The 24658-nt window shown below is 42.5% G+C and overlaps 1 protein-coding gene across 9 annotated transcripts in view; it reads left to right on the top strand.

Moving 5' to 3' along the window:
* LOC128689499 (arylalkylamine N-acetyltransferase-like 2) overlaps positions 1-23072 on the top strand; it is a 38130-nt gene extending 15058 nt beyond the window's left edge. For 8 of the 9 annotated variants that reach the window (XM_053777865.2, XM_053777866.2, XM_070086435.1 and 5 more), the window contains 4 exons: positions 13822-13953; positions 14130-14312; positions 14462-14608; positions 19481-23072. In XM_053777865.2, coding sequence (XP_053633840.1) covers positions 13849-13953; positions 14130-14312; positions 14462-14608; positions 19481-19684 — 639 coding nt within the window. In that variant the 5' untranslated portion in view covers positions 13822-13848 and the 3' untranslated portion in view covers positions 19685-23072. The remainder of the gene's footprint in view (positions 1-13821; positions 13954-14129; positions 14313-14461; positions 14609-19480) is intronic. The other variant, XM_053777869.2, reaches the window with a different exon arrangement.
* Positions 23073-24658: the final 1586 nt, after the last annotated feature.

A 24658-nucleotide genomic window follows, 5' to 3' on the forward strand; every position in this document is an offset into this window, starting at 1 on the left:
CCTTATTATCAACGCACTAAAAAACAAGGCAGGAGATTTAAATACCTTACCACCCTTTATATACAAAAAAGTGTCACGAGTGCTATCACCAATCATTGCAACACTCTTTAACAAATCCACTGAATCCTCCACCTTCCCTACAGTTCTCAAAATAGCAAGGGTCACCCCGATCCACAAAGGAGGAGACCAAACAGAGTTGAATAACTATAGGCCAATATCCAACTTACACCCTCTCTCAAAAATCTTTGAAAAATTAATTCATAAACGAATCTACTCCTACCTTATCTCCCAAAACATACTCAACCCCTGCCAATTTGGATTCAGGCCTAATAAAAATACTAATGATGCTATTATACACATGCTAGAACATATATACACTGCAATAGAGAAAAAAGAAGTCCCACTGGGGATCTTCATTGACTTACGTAAAGCTTTTGATACAGTTGACCATGACTTGCTCCACGTAAAATTGTCACACTATGGTATAAGAGGGCACTCCCTCAACTACCTCAAGTCATACCTCAGCAACAGAAGCCAATATGTGTACGCAAATGGGGCAAACTCTTCTGCGCAACCAATTACAGTTGGTGTCCCACAGGGAAGTGTCCTTGGCCCTCTTCTCTTTCTCCTATACATAAATGACCTTCCAAATGCTTCGCAATTACTCAAACCCACACTATTTGCAGATGACACTACATACGTCTTCTCTCACCTGAGCCCAGTCACGCTAGCCAATACTGTAAATACCGAATTACAGAAAATATCTACCTGGATGAGGACTAACAAACTTACACTAAACATTGACAAAACCTACTTCATTCAGTTTGGTAACAGAGCTACAGATGTCCCTCTCAACATAATGATAAACGGATCACCTATCACAAAACTAACAGAGGGAAAATTCTTAGGAATCCACCTTGATAATAGACTCAAATTTCATACACATATACAACAAATTTCTAAGAAAATTTCCAAGACTGTAGGCATACTATCGAAGATACGGTACTATGTTCCACAGTCAGCCCTCCTGGCCCTATATCACTCTCTTAGTTACCCCTATCTCACCTATGGAATTTGTGCATGGGGCTCAACAACAATTAACCATCTCAGACCACTAATTACTCAACAAAAGGCTGCAGTTAGAATGATAACAAATTCTCACTACAGGCAGCACACTCCACCATTATTCAATACACTAAACCTACTCACCATACAAAACATCCATACTTATTACTGCACCTATTACATACATAGAACACTTAACTCTGATATTAACCCTCCCCTCAAACGTCTCCTTGCCAACCTCAACAGAACACATGACCATAACACAAGGCACAGATCACTCTTTGATGTTCCTCGTGTCCATCTCACACTATGCAAAAATTCAATGCACATAAAAGGCCCTAAAATCTGGAATTCATTACCTGTAAATATAAAAGAAACACAACCTGTTTATAAATTCAAGTCTCTTCTCAAAGATCACTTACTCACCCAAAACCAAATAAATACTGAATAACTGAACCTTATAAATTGTATATCTTAAATGTTTCTCACAATTATATCACATAAATGTTAAACCTAAAACCGAATCTAACTTTATTATTTTTTTAAATACACTACCTAACAGAATCACTACCTAACTGAATGCAACCATATGACCTGTCTTTGTAATACTCACTTGTGCTTTATAGTAATCTGTTTACATTAATGTTTTATCACTGATTTCATCATTGCTTAGTTAATCTTAAGTTAATTTTAAGCCAGCCCGTAATGCTATGCATAGTATAAGTGGCTTTGGCATACTGCTCTTATCTGTATTTTTTTTGTACCTCTGTAAGTGTGCTCAAATTATAAATAAATAAATAAATAAATAAATATGACCTGTCTTTGTAATACTCACTTGTGCTTTATAGTAATCTGTTTACATTAATGTTTTATCACTGATTTCATCATTGCTTAGTTAATCTTAAGTTAATTTTAAGCCAGCCCGTAATGCTATGCATAGTATAAGTGGCTTTGGCATGCTGCTCTTATCTGTATTTTTTGTACCTCTGTATGTGTGCTCAAATTTTTAAATAAATAAAAATAAATAAATAAAAGAGTAGCGTTACTAGGAAAGACAACTGGGACTAAATTTCAGCCTACGGTATAACGGATTTTTCAACCACAACTACCCCTCCGCTACCCCCCAACCATCTCTCCCTCACACACACACACACACCAGTGGGGTTTTGGGGAAATGGAAGGAATGGATGACACGGGTGAAAGGGACTACTTAGTAGGAACAATCCAGTCTGAGGGACATAAGGTGATAATTGCAGTAATGTACAACCCACCACAGAGCTGCAGGAGGCCAAGAGAAGAATACGATGAGAGCAACAGAGCAATGGTCGACACACTAGCCGAGGTGGCCAGGAGAGCACACATGGGGGGAGCATAGTTACTAGTTATGGGTGATTTCAATCACAAGGAGATTGACTGGGAAAACCTGGAGCCCCATGGGGGTCCCGAAACATGGAGAGCCAAGATGATGGATGTGGTACTGGAAAACCTCATGCATCAACATGTTAGAGACACTACCAGAGAGAGAGAGGAGAGGATGAACCAGCAAGACTGGACCTTGTATTCACCTTGAGTAGTTCAGACATCGAGGATATCTTGTATGAAAGGCCCCTGGGAGCTAGTGATCATGTGGTTCTGTGCTTCGACTACATAGTTGAGCTCCAAGTGGAGAGTAGCAGAAATAGGGTGGGAAAAACCAAACTAAAAAAGGGGGAACTACTCAGGCATGAGGAACTTCCTTCAAGACATTCAGTGCGAGAGGGAACTGACAGGAAAACCAGTACAAGAAATGATGGACTATGTGGCAACAAAATGCAAGGAGGCAGAGGAGAGGTTTGTTCCCAAGGAAACAGAAATAATGGGAAGAACAGAACGAGTCCTTGGTTCACCCAAAGGTGTAGGGAGGTAAAAACTAGGTGTACTAGAGAATGGAAAAGGTACAGAAGGCAAAGAACTCAGGAAAATAAAGAGATTAGCCGAAGAGCCAGAAACGAATATGCACAGATAAGAGGGGAGGCTCAGCGACAATATGAAAATGACATAGCATCGAAAGTCAAGACTGACCCGAAGCTGTTGTACAGCCACATCAGGAGGAAAACAGCAGTCAAGGACCAGGTAATCAGACTGAGGAAGGGTGATGGGGAATTCACAAGAAACGACCGAGAGGTATGTCAGGAGCTCAACACGAGATTTAAAGAAGTATTTACAGTGGAAACCAGTAGGACTCCAGGAAATCAGAACAGGGTGGTACACCAGCAAGTGCTGGATGAGGTACATATAACCAAGGAGGAGGTGAAGAAGCTGCTATGCGAACTTGACACCTTAAAGGCGATGGGACCAGACAACATCTCTCTGTGGGTCCTTAAAGAGGGAGCAGAGATATTGTGTGTGCCATTAACAAAGATCTTCAACACATCATTTGAAACTGGGCAACTCCCCGAGGTATGGAAGATGGCAAATGTAGTCCCAATTTTTAAAAAGGGAGAGAGACATGTGGCACTAAACTACAGACCTGTATCACTAACGTGTATAGTATGCAAGGTCATGGAGAAGATCATCAGGAGGAGAGTGGTGGAGCACCTGGAAAGAAACAAGTGTATAATTGACAACTAGGATGGTTTCAGGGAAGGAAAATCCTGTGTCACAAACCTAATAGAGTTTTATGACAAGGTGACAGAAGTAAGACAAGAGAGAGAGGGGTGGATCGACTGCATTTTTTTGGACTGCAAGAAGGCCTTCGACACAGTTCCTCACACGAGGTTACTGCAAAAGCTAGAGGATCAGGCACACATAACAGGAAAGGCACTGCAATGGATCAGAGAATACCTGACAGGGAAGCAACAACGAGTCATGGTACGTGACGAGGTGTCAGAGTGGGCGCCTGTGACAAACGGGGTTCCACAGGGGTCAGTCCTAGGACCTGTGCTGTTCTTGGTATATGTGAATGACATAACGGAAGGGATAGACTCAGAAGTGTCCTTGTTTGCAGATGATGTGAAGTTAATGAGAAGAATCAAATCGGATGAGGATCAGGCCGGACTACAAAGAGACCTGGACAGGCTACAAGCCTGGTTCAGCAACTGGCTCCTTGAGTTTAACCCTGCCAAATGCAAAGTCATGAAGATTGGGGAAGGGCAAAGAAGACCGCAGACACAATATAGTTTAGATGGCCAAAGACTGCAAACCTCACTCAAGGATAAAGATCTGAGGGTGAGTATAACACCGAGCATATCTCCTGAGGCACACATCAATCAGATAACTGCTGCAGCATACGGGCGCCTGGCAAACCTACGGATAGCGTTCCCATACCTCAGTAAGGATTCGTTCAAGACTCTGTATACCATTTACGTCAGGCCCATACTGGAGTATGCAGCACCAGTTTGGAATCTACACCTAGTCAAGCACGTCAAGAAATTAGAGAAAGTGCAAAGGTTTGCAACAAGACTAGTCCCAGAGCTACGGGGATTGGCCTACGAAGAAAGGTTGAGGGAAATCGGCCTGACGACACTGGAGGACAGGAGGGTCAGGGGAGACATGATAACGACATATAAAATACTGCGCGGAATAGACAAGGTGGACAAAGACGGGATGTTCCAGAGAAGGGACACAGAAACAAGAGGTCACAATTGGAAGTTGAAGACTCGAATGAACCAAAAGGATGTTAGGAAGTATTTCTTTAGTCATAGAGTAGTCAGGCCGTGGAATAGCCTAGAAAGTGACGTAGTGGAGGCGGGAACCATACATAGTTTTAAGGCGAGGTATGATAAAGCTCATGGAGCAGGGAGAGAGAGGACCTAGTAGCAATCAGTGAAGAGGCGGGGCCAGGAGCTATGAATCGACCCCTGCAACTACAAATAGGTGAGTACACACACACACAGGGTATTTCTCCAGGATGGTCCAAAAGGCACTGGACAGGCACCTAAAGTCAGTACCTGACCAACCGGGCTGTGGTTTGTACGTCAGTTTGTGTGCGGCCGGCAGTAACAGCCTGGTTGATCAGACCCTGATTCACCACGAGGCCTGGTCTCAGACCGATCCGTGGGGGCGCTGACCCCCGAAACCCTCTCCAGGTAATATACCACTGAGGATAAAATACTTTGCCATTTCTTGAACTTTTCTGAGTGAGTTGTCTCAAAATTCATTAATTTGATCACACTCCAGTACATAATGACGCAGGGTGTGACAATAGTCCATCTGGCAAAGTTTACATTTCGTTTGGTCTACATCTGGTGGTGGTGATTTAACTTGCCATAGGGGAAGGAGAAAATATTTCATTATTACGCTAATATCAACTCTACGGCTTAAGTCACTCTGACTTTTTTGGGTTATCCCAGGTTCTCTACACATATGCTGCTATGTATGATAATCTATGTAACTGTATTTGTGTATACCTGAATAAACTTACAACAAAACGGAATCAGAACCTCTGCCGATAGCATGTGGAGTTCCAGGTAGTATTCTGGGTCCCTTATTATTCTTATGCTATTCAAAGTTTATTCTCTATAAGGATTACAATGCTGAGTTTACAGAAATTTGGTTATTGTGTGGTTTACATGTAGTAAAATTGTGATTACAGAGTATACCACTAGAACGCTTAGCATGGCTAGGCATTTCGGGCAGACTTAGTTTTATTCTTAATTGTAAAATATTACAAATTATGAGGTAAGTTGGTATTATGGCTAAGTGACTAAATACTAGTTTGTGAGTTTAGCAATGTGAATGCTTTTGTTTTGGCACAGTACATAGTTTCAGTATTGGAGTATCACAGGATTCATTATTTTAAGATTGAGATTAATATTTCTGTTTATGGTCAAATGAGTGAGTGAGTGTAAGTGTGAACCACCAGGTGGTATTCGTGTAGTTAGTTGACGGGGTGTATCAGGGAAATAAGATGTTTTCTAATGGTAGTTTTGAAGGTGATGAATGTGTCTGCAGTTCTAGAGTTCTCAGGTAGGGTATTCCAGATTTTAGGGCCTTTGACATACATTGAATTTTTGTAAAGGTTTAGTCGGACACGGGGAATGTCGTAGAGATGTTTGTGTCTGGTGTTATGCCTGTGGGTTCTGTCACAACTATCAAGAAAGCGTTTTAGGTCAAGGTTGATATTAGAGTTTAAGGCCCTGTAGATGTAGAATGCACAGTAGTAAGTGTGGATGTACTGAACTGGGAGTAAGTTTAGGTCTATGAAGAGTGGGGGGGTGTGTTGCCAGGGATGGGATTTAGTGATTATTCTTACTGCAGCTTTTTGTTGGGTTATTATTGGCTTTAGGTGTGTTGCTGCAGTTGATCCCCAAGCACAAATAGCATAGGTGAGGTATGGATAAATAAGTGAGTGGTATAGTGTGAGAAGGGCATTTTGCGGCACGTAGTATCGTATCTTGGAGAGGATCCCAACCGTTTTGGATACTTTTTTGGTTATATGCTGGATATGGGTGCTGAAATTCAGGTTGTTGTCAAGGTATAAGCCTAGGAATTTGCCCCCATTATTTCTGGTAATTAGAGTGTTGTCAGTCTTAATGTTAATTTGTGCATCTCCTGCTCTGCTACCAAACATAATATAGTAGGTTTTGTCAGTGTTAAGCGTAAGTTTATTGGCTGTCATCCAAGTCGATATTTTAATCAGCTCCTCATTCACAATGGTGTTGAGGGTGGCAAGATTAGGGTGAGAGATGACATAAGTCGTGTCATCAGCAAAGAGAATGGGTTTCAGGTGTTGGGATATGTTTGGAAGGTCATTGATGTATATGAGGAAGAGCAGGGGACCAAGGACACTTCCCTGCGGAACTCCAGTATCAAGTGGCCGTGTTGCTGATGCTGTGTCTTTAATGGTGACGTACTGATACCTATTAGTAATGTAAGATTTGAAATAAGCAAGCGCATGGCCTCTTATACCGTAATGATCAAGTTTGTGGAGTAGGATGTCGTGGTCTACTGTGTCAAAAGCTTTTCTTAGGTCAATAAAAATTCCTAGTGGATATTCCTTATTTTCCAATGCTGTGTAAAGCAGATCTACCATTTTTATGATTGCATCATTAGTGCTTTTATTTTTCCTGAATCCAAATTGGCAGGGGTTGAGTATGTTTTGAGCCGTTATAAATGAATACAGTCTCCTGTGCACGAGTTTCTCAAAGATTTTGGATAGCAATGGTAAGTTAGATATTGGCCTATAGTTGTTTAAGTCTGTAGGGTCACCACCTTTATGTATTGGTGTAACCCTTGCCATCTTGAGTAGTTTCGGGAAGGTGCTAGTCTCTAGTGACTTGTTAAAAAGTAATGAAATAGCATGCGAAAGGACATGGGCCGCTCGCTTGTACAGTAATGGTGGGACATGAGACAGATTCCCCAAGTTATTTTTAAGTGACTTTATAATCTCAGTGACTTCCGTGGGCCCAGTTGGTGCAAGATAGAAGGAATTAGGGAAATTCCCATCTAGGTAGTCCCCGGCATGGGCATTGGTATGTGGGATTTTACTGGCGAGATTAGATCCTATGGTTGAGAAGAAGTCGTTTATCTTATTAGCTGTGTCAGTGGGATGTAGTGGTGTTTCATTAGGTTTAGTTAGGACAATATTCTTGGTTTTTCTCAGTTTGTGGGTCCCTAGAATCTGAGAGAGTGTTTTCCAGGTCTTTTTTATATCTCCTCTAGTGTCTGTGAATCTACTGGAGTAGTATAGTTGTTTGGCTTTCTTTATTACTTTGGTGAGAGCTGATGAATAGTGTTTAAGAATATCTTTGTGTATTAAGCCCTGTCTATATTGCTTTTCATATTGGTGTTTCTTGTCAATGGATTTCAGAATGGTGCTGGTTAGCCATGGGCAACCAAGCCGTTTGTTTGTGATCTGTTTTGTTTTTATAGGACAATGTTTGTTGTATAGTCTAAGTAATTTGTTAAGAAAAATGCCTGTCCAGTCATCAATACCATTGGCCTTGGAGAATTCTGTAGGCCAATCAACAGTCTCTAGGTCAGCTGTGAACTTCCTTACTGAGGCCTCGTCATGGAGTCTAAATGAGACTTTGTTGTATTCAAGTGGTGGTTTACTAATGTTTGTCAGGAGGTAGGTAGGGTAGTGGTCTATAGTGATATCTGTGATTATCCCTGATTTAAGGGGGGCTAGTATATTGGTCCATATGTGGTCTATTATGGTTGCACTTGTCTCAGTGAGCCTGGTTGGTTTAGTTATTGTTGGTATGAGAAGTGTGTTGTTCATATTGTTGATGAAATCAGTTACAGGCTGATCATCTAGTAAGCCAAGGTTGATGTTGAAGTCTCCAGCTAAGAGAAGGTGGTGCTTATTCATTTGTCTGTTTGTTATTAGTGACTTTAATTTCTCACTGAAATTTGGGATGTTTGTGTGAGGTATCCGGTAAATGGCACCGATTGTTATAGGCGTCTTAAGGTTTTTTACAGTAAAATTAGCAAAAATGTATTCCCCATATTCATCACTAAAGCAAGTGGTGCTAAGACAAGATAAATGGTTAGAGTAATAGATTGCAATACCACCCCCAACTTGGTTTGGTCTGCAGTTGTGAATTGCTGTGTATCCTGGTAGAGGGTAGATATCTATTGTGTCCTGCTTAAGCCAGGTCTCAGTAAGAATAATGCAGGAGAAGGGTGTCTTTAGTGATTCAAGGAGTGCTAGGAGGTCATCATAGTGTTTGCTTAAGGACCTGATGTTGTAGTTAAGTACTGATAGACTTTTAGCATTGTTTAGGATAGTGGTGGCTTGTGATGCTGTGTAATAAAGGCAGTTACTTTCCAATAGGTTTTGATTGGGTGTCAGATTATGGAGGTTTAGATCAGGGTCAACGTGATCAATCATCTTCTAGGTTTAAATTATGGTTATTTATATCCTGAGTTGTGTTTACCTGGAGTTTACCTGGAGAGAGTTTCGGAGGTCAACGCCCCCGCGGCCCGGTCTGTGACCAAGCCTCCTGGTGGATCAGCGCCTGATCAACCAGGCTGTTGCTGCTGGCTGCACGCAAACCAACGTACGAGCCACAGCCCGGCTGATCAGGAACTGACTTTAGGTGCTTGTCCAGTGCCAGCTTGAAGACTGCCAGGGGTCTGTTGGTAATCCCCCTTATGTGTGCTGGGAGGCAGTTGAACAGTCTCGGGCCCCTGACACTTATTGTATGGTCTCTTAACGTGCTAGTGACACCCCTGCTTTTCATTGGGGGGATGGTGCATCGTCTGCCAAGTCTTTTGCTTTCGTAGTGAGTGATTTTCGTGTGCAAGTTCGGTACTAGTCCCTCTAGGATTTTCCAGGTGTATATAATCATGTATCTCTCCCTCCTGCGTTCCAGGGAATACAGGTTTAGAAACCTCAAGCGCTCCCAGTAATTGAGGTGTTTTATCTCCGTTATGCGCGCCGTGAAAGTCCTCTGTACATTTTCTAGGTCGGCAATTTCACCTGCCTTGAAAGGTGCTGTTAGAGTGCAGCAATATTCCAGCCTAGATAGAACAAGTGACCTGAAGAGTGTCATCATGGGCTTGGCCTCCCTAGTTTTGAAGGTTCTCATTATCCATCCTGTCATTTTTCTAGCAGATGCGATTGATACAATGTTATGGTCCTTGAAGGTGAGATCCTCCGACATAATCACTCCCAGGTCTTTGACGTTGGTGTTTCGCTCTATTTTGTGGCCAGAATTTGTTTTGTACTCTGATGAAGATTTAATTTCCTCATGTTTACCATATCTGAGTAATTGAAATTTCTCATCGTTGAACTTCATATTGTTTTCTGGAGCCCACTGAAAGATTTGGTTGATGTCCGCCTGGAGCCTGTGGTGGGAAGCTTGGACAAGTATATAGCTAGAGTATTTTGGTCATGTAGGGTATAGTCACTACTACACATAATGAAGTTGATGTTGTCTATGTGTTGTGCTGGAATGAACTAAAGTACAACTAGGTATAAAAATACAAATTAAAAATAGAACAAGACTCTCACTTGTAATTGCACTAAGGTCTAATAATGACTTTTGTGGAGTCTACGCTTTGAGCTAGAATGAGCTATAGTACAATAGGTTTAATCTAATAATATAAAAATACAAATTAAAAATAGCACTAGTCTCTCACTAGTAATTGCACTATGGTCTAATATAGTGAATTTGGTATTGACTATGTATTGAGTTAGAATGAGCTATGGTACAACTGAATTTAATCTAATAATATAAAAATACAAATTAAAAATAGCACCAGTCTCTCACTAGTAATTGCACTATGGTCTAATATAGTGAATTTGGTATTGACTATGTATTGAGCTAGAAAGAGCTATAGTACAACTAGGTTTAGTCTAATAATATAAAAATACAAATTACAAATAGCACCAGTCTCTCACTAGTAATTGCACTATGGTCTAGTATAGTGAATTTGGTATTGACTATGTATTGAGCTAGAATGAGCTAGAGTAAAACTGTGATTAATCTAATAATATAATAAATGAACAAGACTCTCAATTGTAATTGCACTAAGGTCTTATATAAGTTGTTTACAAGAATTAGAGTATAATTAGATTTAAATTGACAGGATAAAATTATAGTGTCAAGTGCAAACTCCTACTGTATGCAGATGACAGTGCTCTGTTAGTGTCAGGTAAAGACCCACAAGATATAGCTAATGTTTTAACACTGGAACTGGAGTCCTGCAACATTTGGTTAGTAGACAACAAACTATCATTACGCCTCGGGAAAAACTGAAGCCATTCTCTTTGGCACGAAACATAAACTGAGAAGGGTAAATAATTTTAATGTCCAGTGTATTGGGGAGCCCATCACTTTGGTTTCATCAGTAAGATATATGGGAACCCCCTTTGACCCATGCATGTCAGGAGTCGATAGGGAACAGTGTAGTAAAGAAAGCGAATGCCAGACTGAAGTTCCTCTAAAGACAAGCACAGTGTCTACCTACTGAGGCTCGCAGGACCCTATGTCTAGCCCTTATACAATGTCATATGGATTACGCTTGCTCTTCATGGTACTCTGCCTTAACAAAAAAACTGAAAGATAGACTGCAAATCACCCAGAACAAAATGGTAAGATTCATCCTGGACCTTGGTCCAAGAGAATATGTAGGCCAGGATGAATTACAACAATTGGATATGCTGAATGTTGAGGACAGAGTAAAACAACTGAAGCTAAATCATGTTTATAAAATTGCTCACAAACAGTGTCCAGAATATCTTGCTGTCAATTTTGTCAAAGTTGGGAACCAAAGCAATCATAGTACTAGGGGGAGAGAGCACAACTTTGTAGTACCCACAGTCAGTGGCCAGGCTTCAAACACCTTTTATTGTACAGCAATAAAGAAATGGAACAGACTACCTGCACATGTCAAAGCCAGTCATAGCATGAACCAGTTCAAGAAGAGTGCCAAAAGGTGTCTGATGAATGTAGCTACAGAAAGGGAGGGGAATGATTTTTTATTTTTTAGCTAACACACGTGTAATTTTACCTTATTCCTAGTAATGACCCTCGTATTGTAGATAGTCTTAATGACCCTCGTGTAGTAGATAGTCTTAATGGCCCTCGTGTAGTAGATAGTCTTTTTATTATGATAAGATGTTATCTTCATTATATTATAATAATAAGGTAAAAGGACCCCAATGGAAATAAGTCACTCTGTCTGACTTTTTTGGGTTATCCTAGGTTCTTTACACATGCTGCTATGTATGATAATCTGTGTAACTGTATTTGTGTATATCTGAATAAACTTACCATTCCTGAGATAAGATTATTATCACTCTTAACTATATCTTCTCGTTCTTTCCCTTCTGAGGTCCTGGGTAAGAGAAAACGGAGTGTTTGTGACGCTAACTGCACTAGATCACTAGTTTCATACGGAAAACTCTGAAACATAAGTCATGAGGTATGCGCACTTGTTGATCAATATCTGGGAAGTAAGTTATTGACTTATTTCATGAAGCATTTATTATTGACGTAATTTAAATGATTTTCACAGGAATCATAAAACAATGATTGTTGTACAATGTGGCTTTGGGAAACTGGAAACATTCCAAATATTTTGGGATTTGTGTGGGAGTAAAGGGCAAGATATTTTGCAACATGTCAAAAACTTAGCAACTTTATTTTTTTGTAGAATAAAGATAAGATATTTACAGGGTCTCCCAAAGTAAAAAATTCGCATTATCATTGTTTCATGAGTATCAAGTCCCAAAACAACTTTTCATAGTGCCATTTAGGACGGGGGTCTTGCCAAATGTCATTTTCAGTAAATATTTTTTTTTTCAGTTTTTTTTTGGCTATCTTATTGAAACATACACAAAATAAGGAGAGTGAACAGTTCTTCACGTACACCAAAAATGAAAGAAATCGGACGGGCAAAAAAAAATAAAGGTCAAGAGTGGTCATACCTCCTGTAAGACCCGTGTCAGGAAACATTTGTTGTGTTTCCTGTCTAAATCTTACCTAAGTAGTGTAGTATATTGTGTCATCACTGGTGGCTGTTCACCATCCATAGTTTCTTTATGTACTCTTGCACAGTAGTACTATATCTATGGAAAATTTTATAGGGGTTTACCTGTATGTACCTCAACATTACATGCATACAAGTAATCTCATTGGGAGACAACAACCATATTGTTTACTGTAGTCACCCCGTGTAGACATGTGAGAAAACTTAACCACCCCTGGTCACTGCAGGTGGCCCTTCGACCTCGCAATCATATCCATATCTAACCGAGACCAGTATGAATTGGATAGCACCCACAAGTACGGCGCTACTAATTAATTGTGGACTGTATAGATTATATTAGTTTAACTGAATGAAGGGGGGGTAGGTTGCACATGTACATATCCATCAAGGAAAAAACACTTGTATATAATACCACCACTTACCAGATATTCTCTGGTGGTCACTTGATGTAGCTGGATCACCCACAACCTATCCAATTACAACATACCTAACTGGCCAGTATCAGTCTGCTATAACTAGAAGGGTTACTTAACTGTGGGTGATTGATGTTCCTTATTTCCTCCATTCACCATCTCATTTCGATGTCCTGCTACACCGACACGGTTCTTATTTAAACAGCACGAGGTATCCGTTGGTTTGTCCCGGTTTAGAAGTTGGGACTCCATAAAAACTTCACTATCCTCGGGACAGGAACCACGAAGTCTACACGCATTCATTTGGAGCAAGGCGACTTATTTCACGTCACGCATTCTCTTAACTTAGTGTTAATATCAGCGATTACATTACAATTCACACGACGATTTAATGTCTCATAATTATTATGCACATTAGAGGTCACTCCATTAAGATCTGAGACCGATGAGTGATGCTTAAATCACGGGTATTTTCCCCTGGACACACTCCATGGCTTCGCACCAGTCACTACTGGTCCTACCATTATTCACTAATTTTACCACTTTATTACAGTGGTCCCGTATATCCCGTTCCCTCACTCTTCACCAGGAACAGTTACGACACTTCCTATTATGAAGTGAGGCCTGTATTAATCCTTAGGCTGCCATGAACGCCAATTTCCTGGTCCCATGCTTTCCCAGCCACTTAACTCCATTCCAAACACTCCTGCTCCCTGATGCCCCGTCTCGACCTCTCCCTGCCCATCAGCGCAGGCGCAGATGGAACCTCTTGGTTCTCTTCCATTTTCAAATACATTTTTGACCCATATCGACACATTAAACACCTGTTAGGAACTGTAGCTTCGGAAGATTAAAATATTTTCCACTATCTAAATGTTCTCTGACATGTGTTCTAGAGTGCTCTATTAATTATTCTCAGAAACAGTTACCTACCGCTCAGGCTACCATGGCTGAGGATTTACAGAACATAGAGTTAGTGATGCTGACTCTTGAAGACTTTGAAGAGGTTGTTGTACTTACTAAACATCACTTTCTCAAGAGGAACCCTCTTGTAAGTCTCTTTACTGTCTGGTATATATTTTTCTGGTGTTTATATTACAGTTATTGTATTTTTACTTTAAAGCAGCAAATATTTCCATTACAAAGACCTTTGAAACAATTTCAGCGTTGTTTATTAAAAAGTCTTTATTCCTTTATTTTAAGCAATTTTATATAATATTTTTGCAGTTCATTGCGGCCAAAGAAACATCTGAGAGTTATGGAGAATCCAGTGAGTTGACAATAAAATCAGCTCTTGATTCCGGCTTTTCTCTCGGCTTCCGGGAGAAGACGAAGAAGAAGTTGGTGGGTGTGAATTTAACTTTGGTGCAAAATGTGAATCAACTGCTCAAACATGATACATATAAATTGGTAAGTAAATTGTGAGACAATTTACCTATTACGTCACTGAGTGAATTTCACTTGGCTTTTATTTCTTAAAACGTTGCTATAAAGATTTCTTGTGTATAACTGCTTGTGTAAAGTCTCGTGTCAGGTACTAATAAGATGACTTTACTCAGACCAAGCAAAGTGCTGTGTACCGCATCCTCGCCATGATTGATGCTGACGCCACTATGTTCCCGGATGTCACATGCTGCCTTTACCTGTTGATGGTGTGTGTTCATGCTGACTACTGTGGCCGAGGTCTCGCACGCATGATGACCCAGGTAATATAATAAAATTATTATTATTATCTTTATTTCTACAAGTACATGTACAAGGTATACAGTCCTAGTTGACATCAATGACATACTACTATATAGAAAGCCCCTTTTTATGCAGGGTATTTCGGGCAGATTTGATCAGTTTTGTCCCAGGATGCGACCCACACCAGTCAGACTAACACCCAGGTACCCATTTTGCTGATGGGTGAACACAGACAACCGGTGTTTACCTGGAGAGAGTTTCGGGGGTCAACGCCCCCGCGGCCCGGTCTGTGACCAGGCCTCCTGGTGGATCAGCGCCTGATCAACCAGGCTGTTGCTGCTGGCTGCACGCAAACCAACGTACGAGCCACAGCCCGGCTGATCAGGAACTGACTTTAGGTGCTTGTCCAGTGCCAGCTTGAAGACTGCCAGGGGTCTGTTGGTAATCCCCCTTATGTGTGCTGGGAGGCAGTTGAACAGTCTCGGGCCCCTGACACTTATTGTATGGTCTCTTAACGTGCTAGTGACACCCCTGCTTTTCATTGGGGGGATGGTGCATCGTCTGCCAAGTCTTTTGCTTTCGTAGTGAGTGATTTTCGTGTGCAAGTTCGGTACTAGTCCCTCTAGGATTTTCCAGGTATATATAATCATGTATCTCTCCCTCCTGCGTTCCAGGGAATACAGGTTTAGAAACCTCAAGCGCTCCCAGTAATTGAGGTGTTTTATCTCCGTTATGCGCGCCGTGAAAGTTCTCTGTACATTTTCTAGGTCGGCAATTTCACCTGCCTTGAAAGGTGCTGTTAGAGTGCAGCAATATTCCAGCCTAGATCGAACAAGTGACCTGAAGAGTGTCATCATGGGCTTGGCCTCCCTAGTTTTGAAGGTTCTCATTATCCATCCTGTCATTTTTCTAGCAGATGTGATTGATACAATGTTATGGTCCTTGAAGGTGAGATCCTCCGACATAATCACTCCCAGGTCTTTGACGTTGGTGTTTCGCTCTATTTTGTGGCCAGAATTTGTTTTGTACTCTGATGAAGATTTAATTTCCTCATGTTTACCATATCTGAGTAATTGAAATTTCTCATCGTTGAACTTCATATTGTTTTCTGCAGCCCACTGAAAGATTTGGTTGATGTCCGCCTGGAGCCTTGCAGTGTCTGCAATGGAAGACACTGTCATGCAGATTCGGGTGTCATCTGCAAAGGAAGACACGGTGCTGTGGCTGACATCCTTGTCTATGTCGGATATGAGGATGAGGAACAAGATGGGAGCTAGTACTGTGCCTTGTGGAACAGAGCTTTTCACCGTAGCTGCCTCGGACTTTACTCTGTTGACGACTACTCTCTGTGTTCTGTTAGTGAGGAAATTATAGATCCATCGACCGACTTTTCCTGTTATTCCTTTAGCGCGCATTTTGTGCGCTATTACGCCATGGTCACACTTGTCGAAGGCTTTTGCAAAGTCTGTATATATTACATCTGCATTCTTTTTGTCTTCTAGTGCATTTAGGACCTTGTCGTAGTGATCCAGTAGTTGAGACAGACAGGAGCGACCTGTTCTAAACCCATGTTGCCCTGGGTTGTGTAACTGATGGGTTTCTAGATGGGTGGTGATCTTGCTTCTTAGGACCCTTTCAAAGATTTTTATGATATGGGATGTTAGTGCTATTGGTCTGTAGTTCTTTGCTGTTGCTTTACTGCCCCCTTTGTGGAGTGGGGCTATGTCTGTTGTTTTTAGTAACTGAGGGACGACCCCCGTGTCCATGCTCCCTCTCCATAGGATGGAAAAGGCTCGTGATAGGGGCTTCTTGCAGTTCTTGATGAACACAGAGTTCCATGAGTCTGACCCTGGGGCAGAGTGCATGGGCATGTCATTTATCGCCTGTTCGAAGTCATTTGGCGTCAGGATAACATCGGATAGGCTTGTGTTAATCAAATTTTGTGGCTCTCTCATAAAAAATTCATTTTGATCTTCGACTCTCAGTCTGGTTAGCGGCTTGCTAAAAACTGAGTCATATTGGGACTTGAGTAGCTCACTCATTTCCTTGCTGTCATCTGTGTAGGACCCATCTTGTTTAAGTAGGGGCCCAATACTGGACGTTGTTCTCGATTTTGATTTGGCATAGGAGAAGAAATACTTTGGGTTTCTTTCGATTTCATTTATGGCTTTTAGTTCTTCCCGCGATTCCTGACTCCTATAAGATTCCTTTAGCTTAAGTTCGATGCTTGCTATTTCTCTGACCAGTGTCTCCCTGCGCATTTCAGATATATTGACCTCTTTTAGCCGCTCTGTTATTCTTTTCCGTCGGATAGCCTACACGTACAATGTTTCCACCCCTTCGGCGGGAATCGAACCCGGACACACAGTGAGAAGTTAGTTGTTAGTTTAATATGTTTATTATGCACCCCATACCCATCCTGTGGGTGGTAGTCAAAAGATTACAGAGGTTACAGTCATGAACAAATTACAAAGTAATGAGCCACTGATACGTCCACACCTGGTCACAATTGTAATGAGTTATAAATACAAATATTAAGTGGGTCATACACCCCACACGAGCGCGCGCGCGCACACACACACACGAGGGCGCACGCACAGACACATGGACATGAGCGTACAAATATATGCATACACACAAGCCCGCACCCTCCCCCCCACACACACACATACACACACACACATGCACATACAACAGGTCTAGTGTCTAATCGACATGTGCCTAGGACCAAATGGTAACTAACACACACACACATACACACACACACACACACACACACACACACATACACACACACACACACACACACACACACACACACACACACACACAAACAAACATACACACACACACAAACATACACACACACACACACACACACACACACACACACACACACACACACACACACACACACACACACACACACACACACACATACACATACACACACACACACACACACACACACGCACACAAACATACGCACACAAGCACACACACACAAGCACACACACACACACACACACACACACACACACACACACACACACACACACACACACACACACACACACACACACACACACACAAAGCACACACACACACACACACACACACACACACACACACACACACACACACACACACACACACATACACACACACACCCACAAAGCACACACACACACACACACACACACACACACACACAGGGAAGCCAGTTAATGAGATGATGGAATATGTAGCAACAATGTGCAAGGAGGCTGAGGAGAGGTTTGTATCCAAGGGTAACAGGAATAATGAAAAAGCCAGGATGAGCCCATGGTTCACCCAAAGGTGCAGGGAGGCAAAAACCAAGTGTGCTAGGGAATGGAAGAAATACAGAAGGCAAAGGACCCAGGAGAATGAGGAGAGCAGTCATAGAGCCAGAAAAGAATATGCACAGATAAGAAGGGAGGCCCAACGACAATATGAAAACGACATAGCAGCGAAAGCCAAATCTGACCCGAAGCTGTTATACAGCCACATCAGGAGGAAAACAACAGTCAAGGACCAGGTAATCAGGCTAAGGAAGGAAGGAGGAGAGACAACAAGAAATGACCGTGAAGTATGTGAGGAACTCAACAAGAGATTCAAAGATAAATTAGACACATGTGCAACTCTTGGGTATCTTTATTAAGGAAACGTTTCGCCACACAGTGGCTTCATCAGTCCATACACAGGAGAAGCTTGAAGAACAGGAGGAGAATGAGGTAATGCAGTGTCTGACAATCCTGTCAGACACTGCAACTTCTTGGGATCTTATTGGGAATTCTTCGCTTGCCTAACCCTTGGGCACGACCTACTTCCACATTGGGCAAATGTGACACCACCTACGACTGCTGCACCTCTCCTTCTCCATCACTCTGTATGACAACAACAGCACTACCAGCTGCACCAGTGGATTGGTGAACAGAACCATCAACGTAAATAATTTGTGACAGAGTGTTCTGCGTGACTAAGTTATCAATACAGCTTAAGGCATCATGTTTGGCTCCAGGCCGAAGATTTGGTTGTGATTTAAGGAGTTTTGGGGGGAAATGGAGGAATGGTAGTTTGGAATGTGGTAATATCCCATGGAGCGTGGTAGTGCTGCTGTTGCCTTACTTGACATTGATCATGTAAGTGGTTCATGCGGAGGTCGGTTCTAGTTTTTTCAATCTATCTGGAGGAGTGATACCAGTGCTGAGGAAAGTTTGGAGGGCTTCTGTGCAGGGGTTTGACCTGGCTTGCATGAGCATATCGACCCCAATGAGGATATTTCTTTCAGTAACACGATCTCTGATGCTTGGAATATCAAGTTCTTTCCGCATATTTAAAATTCTGGCAGTACGAGGGCATCCTAGGATGATCCTTATTGCTTCGTTCTGCAGTTTTTCCAGCCCTTCAGGCTTCCAGTCAGACACAAGAACAAGTAATTGCCCAGCATAATCAACCAATAATCTAATACAAACACGATACATCATTTTCACAATTTTAACATTAGCACCGTACCTGGGGGGAAAGCTTGCCACAACTCTAAGTGCTCTCAGCCTTTGTATTGACCGTGTGAAGCGAGAGCTTTTGCCACCAGGCCACTGGGTAATGAGGTAAAAAGTGGTGATTTAACACCAACGAGTATGTAAGACATAAGGTAACTAGGATATTTTATTAAGATATATCGTTAATGAGTGCCTATACCAATCTAGTCATTCTTATGTTATGATCCAGGTAATCGTATTTTACCTGTAAAGGAGGGAAGAGGTACTTGAATGCTGGTGAAGAATTCTTTACGTAGGAGATATTGATCCAGGAAATTGGACCAAATATAAGAAATCACTAATGGTTTCGTATACAAAATCTTTCTACAGAAGGTGCTGGAGATGGGGCGTGAGCGTGGCATAGATGCAGCTTGTGTGCAGGCGATCAACACCTTGTCTGCCAGGATCTACACCCGTCTGGGTTTTGAAACTGTGAAGTCTCTGGACCTGTCAACCATCACTGATGAGTTGGGCCTTGACCTCTCCCTCATACCTCAGCAGGAAACTACCATCAAACTTATGCTCAAAAGATAGATTGGCTTTGTAGGAAGTTCTGTACTACTGATCATATCTTTATTTCTACAAGTACATGTACTAGGTATACAGACCTTAGCTGACATCACTGACATAATACTGCATAGAAAGTCGCTTTTTATGCAGAGCATTTTGGACAAATTAGGTCAGTTTTGTCCCAGGATGCGACCCACGCCAGTCGACTAACACCCAAGTACCCATTTTACTGACGGGGAAAATAGACAACCAATGTAAGGAAACGTGCCCAATGTTTCTACCCTCACCGGGAATCGAGCCCTGACCCTCGCCCTGTGAAGGGAGAGTTTTAGCCACCAGGTCATGGGGCACGGGGCACGGGGGGCTTTAAGCTTATGCTTACCTTCCAGTGTGGTCTTTGACCACCAGGTCTGTGTTGTCCAGAGAATGGGAAATGAAAAGTAATCAAAAGTAATGCAAGGGACGATAGGATAGCAGTAATTCCCTGAAACAAGAACTGGCAACATGTGAGATGCCCGCTCTGGCAAACACTGTTGACGCAGATAACAACAGACTCAAGTCCTGTTCTCACAAGCACCTCTATGATAGTACATTTCTTTTCTATATAGACAGACAATGGTTATAAATGACCATAATTTTTAAAGGGGTGGACCGGTAAGCCAGCGGAAGGCCTCGGTCAGATGACCAAAAGCTCCAAAGGCGGGTCATCATCTGACTAAAACCCGCGTCAGGAAACATTTGTCCTGTTTCCTGACGAACCTTACCTAACCTAACCTGGTACATTTCTTTAGAGAGGGTTAACTGACCTGCAGGAAATTCCTGCCTCCATACACAAACTAAAACAGACTTACGTGTAGATGAATGGTTCAGAGAACCGACAAGTTGATAAATTAGACACATGTGCAACACTTGGGTATCTTTATTGAAGAAACATTTAGCCACACAGTGACTTCATCAGTCCATACAGAGGAGAATGGTGAAGAACAGGAGTTTGAGGTAATCAGTCCTTCAGCCTTGAGTCGATATAGTCAGTCCATCAATCTTCTTCGCACATATGCTGTATTCTTTTCAAGATTGATTGATTACATCGACTCAAGGCTGAGAGACTGATTACCTCAAACTCCTCCTGTTCTTCACCATTCTCCTTTGTATGGACTGATGAAGCCACTATGTGGCGAAACGTTTCCTCAATAAAGATACCCAAGTGTTGCACATGTGCCTAATTTTACAGACATACTTGTATTGTGGAGTCTATCCTAGCTAGAAATCCCAGACTAACTAAACTTCTAATGACTTTCTCTCTCTCTCTCTCTCTCTCTCTCTCTCTCTCTCTCTCTCTCTCTCTCTCTCTCTCTCTCTCTCTCTCTCTCTCTCTCTCTCTCTCTCTCTCTCTCTCTCTCTCTCTCTCTCTCTCTCTCTCTCTCTCTCTCTCTCTCTCTCTCTCTCTCTCTATCTATCTATCTATCTATATCTCTCTCTCTCTCTCTCTCTCTCTCTCTCTCTCTCTCTATCTCTCTCTCTCTCTCTCTCTCTCTCTCTCTCTCTCTCTCTCTCTCTCTCTCTCTCTCTCTCTCTCTCTCTCTCTCTATCTCTCTCTCTCTCTCTCTCTCTCTCTCTCTCTCTCTCTCTCTCTCTCTCTCTCTCTCTCTCTCTCTCTCTCTCTCTCTCTCTCTCTCTCTCTCTCTCTCTCTCTCTCTCTCTCTCTCTCTCTCTCTCTCTCTCTCTCTCTCTCTCTCTCTATCTATCTATCTCTCTCGTAGATGCCACGTGCACAGAACAGAAGAATGCTTTCTGTAAGCAGTTAGAATGTGTTCAGTGATCTCAGCACATATAAGAGTCCCTATATTCCCTGGGGCTTCCCTAATATTTTATGTTCATAAAAATAATTATTATTATAATCATGGTGAAGTGCTAAACCAGTAGGGATTATACAGCGCTTGTAGGGAGGGGGATGATGGAAGGTATTCAAATCAAATCAAATCAAGTTTATTCTCTATAAGGGTTACAATGTGGGGTTTACAGGATTTGGATATTGTGTGGTTTACATGTTTTAAAATACTAATTACAGAGGGGGCCACTAGGACACCTAGCATGGCTAGGCATTTCGGGCAGACTTAGATTAATTCTTAACACTAAATCCTTACTGATTATGGTATTAAGGCTAGGTGACTACATTATCATTTGTGAGTTTAGCAATGTGAATGCTTTTGTTTTAGCACAATACAAAGTGTCTGTATTGGAGTATAATAGGCAAACTTATGACTAGTTAGGATTTATTATTTTAAGACTAAGATTAGTATTTCTGTGTTTATAGTCAGTGGGTGAGTGAGTGTAATTGTGAACCACCAGGTGGTTATCATGTTAGTTGTCGGGGTGTATCAGGGAGATAAGACGTTTTCTAACGGTAGTTTTGAAAGTGATGAATGTGTCTGCAGTTCTCGAGTTTTCAGGTAGGGTGTTCCAGATTTTAGGCTCTTTGACACACATTGAATTTTTGTAAAGGTTTAGTCGAACACGGGGAATGTCATAGAGATGTTTGTGTCTGGTGTTATGCCTGTGGGTCCTGTCACAACTATCAAGAAAGCGTTTTAGGTCAAGGTTAATATTGGAATTTAAGGTCCTGTAGATATAGATTGCACAGTAGTAAGTGTGGATGTTCTGAACAGGGATTAAGTTTAGATCTATGAAGAGTGGGGGGGGGGTGTTGCCAGGGATGGGATTTAGTGATTATGCTTACTGTGGCTTTTTGTTGGGTTGTTATTGGCTTTAGGTGTGTTGCTGCAGTTGAACCCCGAGCACAGATAGCATTCAGGGAACTGGAGCACTGATTCAATTACCTAGATCAAGAGCCCATCACCGGCGTCAAGGAACCTTCCTTGAGAGGATGTTCACAGACAGATCACTAGCTTTTGGCCTAACATTCAAAGATATTTACTCAGCAATCTTGGCTGCTAGTTGCCTTAGTGTGGGCATATGGCCTGTCCATAACCTGTAACTAACTTACCCTGTGTTACACAAAATAGTGCCAACTGGCTATTACTAAGTTGAAAACAGGAGATTCTGACGATGTTAGCCTGGTGAAGACACCGGGTGTTACACTGCAGGGATTCCTCTCCTTTTTCGTTGGTCGCCGGGATAAATATTTTGTGGACCGTGTGTAGACGAACTCAACTCTGTACTCTGCAGTATCTCTGACCAGAAGAACGAGTTATTAAGTCTCCCCACGACCACTTCACTAAAATATTTACATAAGAGCCCGACGGTGGGGATTTGTACCAGTAAATTTCCTCAAAAACCTTCCAGTGGCACGAAGAACTCTTCCTGTGACGAGTTGGGCTCCCACTGGTATGTCGTATTTTTATCAGGATGTATTATCAATATGTTTGTTCTAAATAAAAAATATTCTTCATGACTTCTAACTCTTCTTGAGACCTTATTATTATTATTGTTCTTGTTCAGTTGTTTTTGTTGCATATATCTTTGGCATAAAATGAGACTAAAATACAGCACAGAAGCTCGATATGTCTGCAAAGTTTTTCGAAATCGTCTTTTAGACCAAGTAAAAGGTCGCCAGATTGATTCTGACCATTCCCTGGGAGGCAACGTTTTTGGCTCAGTGTACGTGGTTCGATCCCCTGCAAGAGTGGAAATAGAGATCTGAGCAAAGTTCAGATCTGTGCAACACAATTGTCTTCAAACATTTGTTAAGTTATACCATGAATTAAGGAAAGATCCTGGACTTCACCTTACGAAAGCAGACAAAGCAAACGTGATAGTAATTATGGACAAGGTAGATTATAGACATCCCATACCCATGGTGTGTGTGGTAGTCACCCTATACCCATGCTGTGGGTGGTAGTCACCCTATACCCATGGTGTGTGTGGTAGTCACCCTATACCCATGCTGTGGGTGGTAGTCACCCTATACCCATGGTGTGTGGTAGTCACCCTATACCCATGGTGTGTGTGGTAGTCACCCAGTACCCATGGTGTGTGTGGTAGTCACCCTATACCCATGGTGTGTGTGGTAGTCATCCTATACCCATGGTGTGTGTGGTAGTCACCCTATACCCATGGTGTGGGTGGTAGTCACCCTATACCCATGGTGGGGGTGGTAGTCACCCTATACCCATGGTGTGGGTGGTAGTCACCCTATACCCATGGTGTGGGCGGTAGTCACCCTATACCCATGGTGTGGGTGGTAGTCACCCTATACCTATGGTGTGGGTGGTAGTCACCCTATACCCATGGTGTGGGTGGTAGCCACCCTATACCCATGGTGTGGGTGGTAGTCACCCTGCACCCATGGTGTGGGTGGTAGTCACCCTATACCCATGGTGTGGGTGGTAATCACCCTGCACCCATGGTGTGGGTGGTAGTCACCCTATACCCATGGTGTGGGGGGTAGTCACCCTGCACCCATGGTGTGGGTGGTAGTCACCCTATACCCATGGTGTGGGTGGTAGTCACCCTGCACCCATTGTGTGGGTGGTAGTCACCCTATACCCATGGTGTGGGGGGTAGTCACCCTGCACCCATGGTGTAGGTGGTAGTCACCCTATACCCATGGTGTGGGTGGTAGTCACCCTGCACCCATGGTGTGGGTGGTAGTCACCCTATACCCATGGTGTGGGTGGTAGTCACCCTGCACCCATGGTGTGGGTCGTAGTCACCCTATATGTTATTGCTGTTCTTGTTGCTGAACAGCGGTTTACTGCCGATGAAGGTAGCGTAGGTAGCAATGATACGGCCGTGGACTAGTTTGGCTATAATTGGATAGGAGTACACAACGGGCAGTGTGAGGGAGTGAGTTAGTTTAATATGTTTATTATGCACCCCATACCCATCCTGTGGGCGGTAGTCAAAAGATTACAGAGGGCGTGACCGCAAGCCAGTCCGTGGAGGGGAAGCAGTTGTGGCTATCAATTCGGTCGGCCGGGGAGTGAGGGCGAATGGGCCCAGCCTCCCACTGACCTGGGTGAGCCTACAGAGGGCAGC

This window comes from Cherax quadricarinatus, chromosome 18 (genome assembly GCF_038502225.1).
Source record: "Cherax quadricarinatus isolate ZL_2023a chromosome 18, ASM3850222v1, whole genome shotgun sequence".
Classification (NCBI taxonomy): domain Eukaryota; kingdom Metazoa; phylum Arthropoda; class Malacostraca; order Decapoda; family Parastacidae; genus Cherax; species Cherax quadricarinatus.